The 5986-nt window shown below is 46.4% G+C and overlaps 1 protein-coding gene across 1 annotated transcript; it reads left to right on the top strand.

Annotated features, from left to right (window-relative positions):
• Window positions 1-4961: 4961 nt before the first annotated feature.
• On the top strand, window positions 4962-5387 carry LOC121142967 (keratin-associated protein 4-6-like). The gene has a single exon (XM_040754233.1). It carries the CDS (start codon window positions 4962-4964, stop codon window positions 5385-5387), a length of 426 nt encoding a protein of 141 aa, XP_040610167.1.
• Window positions 5388-5986: the final 599 nt, after the last annotated feature.

The following is a 5986-nucleotide window of genomic DNA, read 5'->3' as shown; positions in this document are numbered from 1 at the left end:
GGACAGCCTGGTCTACAGAGGGAGTTCTAGGACAGCCTCCTAAACAATACAGAAAAACCCTGTCTCAAAAAACAAAAAACAACTCTAAGATGGGCCATGGTGGTGCGCACCTTTAATCCCAGTACTCTGGAGGCAGAGGCAGGTGGATCTCTGTGAGTTTCAAGACCAACATGGTCTACAGAGCTAGTTCCAGGGCAGCCAGGGCTACATAGAGAAACACCAGTCTCAAAAATAAATCAAAAGCAACTCTTGTAATTGTCCTCTGACTCCTCTAGGCAACATTAATTACTCTTAAATTTCGTTTACTGCCCAAGTGTGGCGAGCAGAGGAGCCCTGGGTGAATGTACAGGGAGAATGAATGTGTACTATCGACAAGGACCCCAATTGGGCAAACCCATGGGAATTGGCAGAGCTCCCTCTGATCCCTCGAGGTACCGACAGCACGAACTGAGCTCCCCCCTGGATGCTTACAGCTGGAGACTGCTCCCCTGTGGAGACCTCCCATCTAGCAAGCTAACCTAGCTTTCCTCCTCTGCTTAGGTAACCACCATGTTGAGGGAGGCTCTGGGCTGCTGCCCAGCTGGTGGACTCCGCAGAGCTTCCAAGGCCCACTCCACCCATTTCTATCTGTGTGTCTGTCCTTCATTCCCTTGTGGCCCCTGTCAGGTTTCCAGGACCAAGCCATGCAGGACTTCCAAGCACTTCTCACTCTGTTTAACAATTAATTCGTTTTATATACATTTACTAGGAACATACTATGCTCCCAGCACAGACTGGATGTTATACATACAATCAGTGATAAGAGAAGCGCAGGCCATCATTTGATTATCGTTTTTGTGCTTTTTCTACCAATAGAGAAGACTGAGCTACATGAGGTGGTGCACACCTTTGGTCTCAGCCCTTGAGAGGCAGAGGCAGGCAGCTGTCTGGGAGTTCCTGGCTAGCCAGAGCTACATAGTGAGGGCAGGGGAGGGGAGTCTTATCTTTGTATAGCTAGAGCTAGCAAAGAGCAGGTATACAGGAGGTGTCCTGTGAATGTATTATTTATAGATAGATAGATAGATAGATAGATATTTTATAAGACATAAAATGTTGTAACTGTTAGGCAATAAGGAATGATGGTATATTCCTATTTATGTACTTGTTTCTAAAGTTAGTTTTTATCCATGCCAAAATATTCTTCCCTAGATACTACTAGTCTTAGAAGCTATTCCTAGGAAAAATGTCAACATGCAGAGCTCAGACTCCCTTTGAAAATGAAGAAATTTTTAGGGAAGAGTTGAAACAAGTTCTGTAGACCAGACTGGCCCTGAACTGGTCATGTGGTCCATACTGGCCTTGTGATCCTCCTGCCTCAGCCTTCAGTGTGCTGGATTACAGGCATAAGCCACAACCCCTGCTATTAAGGACTTTGTCTTTTCAGACAGAGTCTTTGCAGAAACTCGCTTTATAGATCAGGCGGGCCTCACCCATGGATCTCTGCCTTCTGAGTACTAGGATTAAAGTCGTGTGCCACTACACACGGCTATGAAGGACTTATTACCCAGCTGTTGGTAGTTGAAGTGCTGCTGGCAGATGGCCTTTGGGTGTCTGGTTCCACCCCATTCCTTACAGCCTGCATCCAGTGGGAATGGTCCTGCAAAGTTCACCTGCTCCTGCCCAGGCTTGCTTCTTTCCATTCCCTTGTTATCAATCCCAGGTTTTCTTCCTAATAAACTTCCTGCGGGTACAGTCTTGGGGTTGGCTTCCATGTTACTTCTTCCAATAACTCAAGGTCAAAGTTAGCTGGAAATGTGACCTGTATTTACTCTACCCCCTCACTCTTCATGTGTTTCTCCACCCTTTGTGACACTCTGGAAGTCACTTTCTGAATTGCAATCACTGAGACCATCTACAGCAGAACCCTGACTTTTGCCATGTGTACATCCAAGATGGCAAACTGCTCCTTTCCTGGCTGTCCCCCTGGCTGCCACCATCCTGTGCCTCTGGCTGTCCCCTCTCCCCAGCTGCCACCATCCTGTGCCTCTGGCTGTGCCCTTACTTTCTGTACTTCTTTGCTGTGTCTCTTCTGCTCCTCACATGGGGGCATTCCTTAGGCTTGACCCATAGTCCTCTTATAATATCCACTTTCTACACCAGCACTACAGATATGCCAGGCAAAGGATTAAGCTATAGAAAGAACAACATCCTAAGATAAAACTGAGGTGAATTTCACCTCCAGCTGAGAAAAAAACCCGGGCAAGTCAATCTGTTTGTGTATCTTTGCTTTCTTTGAGATAGGTTCTCGTGTAGCCAAGGCTAGTCTTGAACTCCTGACATAGCTGAGGCTGGCCTTGAACCCCTGATCCTCCAGCCTTCACCTCCCAAGTGCTAGGGTGGCCTGCTTAAGCCACCATGGCTAGTTTGTTTCTTTTCTCTATCTGTAGTGAGTGGATACCTCATGGAGATGTTTTTAGTTTTCCTGATGCTCCAGTGTAGTTTCTGGCCAGGGTTCACTGGGCTAACGCCTTACTCAACTCTCTTATTGCAAAGCTACCCAGGACCCCAGCACCTGCAGAAAGCTGTCCTCTTCATAGTCCTAGAACACGGTACTGTATCCTGCCTGCACCACAGCACTGGCCGTGGATCAATTCTGCAAATATCAGTGGCCCTCTCTCCACACCAGGCCTTTGTTCTGCACCCTTCTCCATCCCTGGGGAAGATGCTAAGGCTCCCTTCCTAACCACAGCTCTCTTTCATATCAGTGGTGATGACTCCAGAATGCCACGCTGCAGCTTTTTTCTTGGAGATGCAATCATTTTCTTCGCAGACTTCCAGCAGCAGTCAACACTGACAAAGTCCCAGACGATCCTCTGCACATAAGTCAGCCAGTTCTTGGCGTTTCTCTAGGTCTCCTGTCTCTAGGTGTCAAGCCTGTAAGTTCTCACAGGCTTCTCATCCTCTTTCATACTGAATAATGCCAACCACTGATATTCTGTCGTCAGAAAACCAGTTTTCTCTTCCATTCCCACTGCTCCCTTCTTCCTAAGCCTTAGGGTTTCTGTTTCTGTGATAAACACCATGACCAAAACCAACTTGGGGAGGAAAGGTTTATTTCAGCTTATAACTCTCAGGTTACTGAGAGAAGTCAGAGCAGGAACTTGAGGCAGGAACTGATGCAGAGGCCATGGAGAAGTGCTATTTATTGACCTGCTCCTTGTGGCTTGTTCCGTGGCCCTTCCCCATCAATCATTAATCAAGAAATTGCCTTACAGACTTGCCTACAGGCAATCTGATGGAGGCATTTTGTCAATTGAGATTTCTCTTCCCAGATAACTCTAACTTGTGTCAAGCTGACAAAAACTAACCCCGACACTGCTCTTAATGACTGCAATGTCTCTTTGATCAGCCCATCTCCATTACCCATTTAGAAAGGTTTAGTGGCTCCCCAATAGTTTACAGACTAAGAAGGAGGTGACAGAGCTCACAGTGAAGGCCTATTTCCTGAAAGCATGTGTGCAGTGGGGGTCACTTTGTTCTGGACAGGGTCTCACTATTTAGCTCAAGCTGTCTTCAAATTTGCAATCCTCCTGCCTCAGACTCCTAAATGCTGGGATTACAGGCATGCACGGCCACACTATCTCCAGATTACCCAGTACACAGCAGCAGTCTTCTCTCCACATGCCCATCAAGCAACTCTTCATTCAAGTTGAGTCCGTACTTCCTGTTTTCTACAGACATCTGGCTCACCCCAAGCTGTACCCCCAATGTCCTCCTTTCCATTTTCTATCTTGTTCCTTCTTCTCCTTTCTTCCAGATTTCCCCTTCAATTTATTCTTTCTGCCTGTCAGCCCCACCTATCCTTTATCCTGCCTTGCTATTGGCTGTTCAGCTCTTTATTAGACCATCAGGTGTTTTAGACAGGCAAAGAATCACAGCTTCACAGAGTTAAATGAATGCGGCATAAAAGAATGCAGCACATGTTTGCATCATTAAGACAAATGTTCCACAGCATAAACAAGTGTAACACACCTTAAAATAATATTCCACAGCACCATCATGCTTGTGTAGCAGGCACCTACCTGCTGAGTCATCTCAGGGGTCCAGGAATGTATTAATGTGTTATTTTATTGAGATAACGATTGTATCAGTATTATAGGTATAGCTCATGGACAGACAGCTTGCCTAGCATTCAACAAGCTCTGGGCAGATTTTTCCACAACTACTAAAAAACAAAAAAAAAAAAAAACCAATAAAGTAGAAAATACCATGTAAGCACAATACTTTGGAAAGTGAGGCAAGAGAATGACAACTTTGAGAACAGCCTGAGCTATATAACAAGACCCTGTAACTAACTAGCTAGCTAGCTAGCTAACTAACTTTCTATACACATGCATAAAACATCAGAAAATGCCTCAAGTACTAAAGAAGGTTTTGTTCATTATAGATGAATATAAACTGAGTTGATTAAAAATATACCTCTCACTGTGAGAATTCATCAAAAAGGTGGGAAACACCACTGTAATACATATGTAGTATGTAACTCATTATTCTAACCAGCAAATTACAGTTCTTTGCTGAGGGAAAAGACATATGAAACAGTCTGATGGTACCACCTGTTTTCTGTCCACCTTTGGAAGCTGCCCTAAGCACAGCACAAACAAGATCCTGCCTGATGTGATCCATCCTTCTACAAAGAGGGAAAATAAACATGACAAACCTAGACAATTAAGAAACATAGGCTGTGCAGTGCAGTGTGGACTGTGCAGTGCAGTGTGGCCCTGTGCTGTGCAGTGTGGACTGTGCAGTGCAGTGTGGCCCTGTGCTGTGCAGTGTGGCCCTGTGCTGTGCAGTGTGGTGCTGTGCAATGCAGTGTAATGCTATGCAGTGCAGTGTTGTGCAGTGCAGTGTGCAGTGTGGTGCTGTGTGGCAGTGTGGCCCTGTGCTGTGCAGTGTGGTGCTGTGCAATGCAGTGTAATGCTATGCAGTGCAGTGTTGTGCAGTGCAGTGTGCAGTGTGGTGCTGTGTGGCAGTGTGGTGCTGTGCAGTGCAGTGCGGTGCTGTGCAGTGCGGTGCTGTGTAGTGCGGTGCTGTGCAGTGTGCAGTGTGATGCTGTGCAGTGCGCAGTGTGGTGCTGTGCTGTGCAGTGCTGTGCAGTGCCATGTGCAGTGCAGTGTGGTGCTGCGCAATGCAGTGTGATGCTATGCAGTGAATTGCTGTGCAGTGTTGTGCTGTGCAGTGTGATGCTGTGTGGTGCAGTGCGGTGCTATGCAGTGCAGTGTGGTGCTGTGCTGTGCAGTGTGGTGCTGTGCAGTGCCATGTGCAGTGCAGTGTGGTGCTGTGCTGTGCAGTGTGGTGCTGTGCAGTGCCATGTGCAGTGCAGTGTGGTGCTGTGCAATGCAGTGTGATTCTATGCAGTGAAGTGCTGTGCAGTGTGGTGCTGTGCAGTGTGGTGCTGTGCAGTGTGGTGCTGTGCAGTGCAGTGTGGTGCTATGCAATGCTGTGCGATGCTGTGCAGTGAAGTGCAGTGTGGTGCTTGATTTCTTTTGTTGTTTTTTATTTGTTTGTTTGTTATTGTTATTGTTTTTGATTTTTTGGAGACAGGGTTTCTCTGTGCAACAGCCTTGGCTGTCCTGGAACTTGGTGTGTAGATCAGACTGACCTTGAACTCACAGAAATCCACCTGCCTCTGCCTCCCAAGTTCTGGGATTAAAGGTGTGCTCCACCATTGCCCAGTTTAAAGTACTTGACTTCTATAAACGTTAGTTTAATGAATAAAAATATATGTTAGGTGTGATTCTATACACTTGTAATCCCAAGACTTAGGAGGCTGAGGCAGAAGGATCTTAAGGTTAGGGTTAGTCTGAGCTACATAATGAATTCCAGGCCATCTCCCCCCCCCAAAAAAAAATAAAAAAATAAAAGCTGGGTATAATTTCAGCACTTGGGAGGTAGAAACAGGAATAATGGGAGTTCAAGGTCATCCTCAACTAGAGTGAGTTTGAGC

Source organism: Mesocricetus auratus, unplaced genomic scaffold (assembly GCF_017639785.1).
Source record: "Mesocricetus auratus isolate SY011 unplaced genomic scaffold, BCM_Maur_2.0 Super-Scaffold_100010, whole genome shotgun sequence".
Classification (NCBI taxonomy): Eukaryota; Metazoa; Chordata; class Mammalia; order Rodentia; family Cricetidae; genus Mesocricetus; species Mesocricetus auratus.
Note: the sequence above shows the minus strand (reverse complement) of the source record. Positions and strands in the feature narration are given on the sequence as shown.

Excerpts from the sequence above, each read along its gene's own strand:
- LOC121142967 (XM_040754233.1), top strand. The coding sequence starts at position 4,962 with ATGCAGTGCAGTGTTGTGCAGTGCAGTGTGCAGTGTGGTGCTGTGTGG.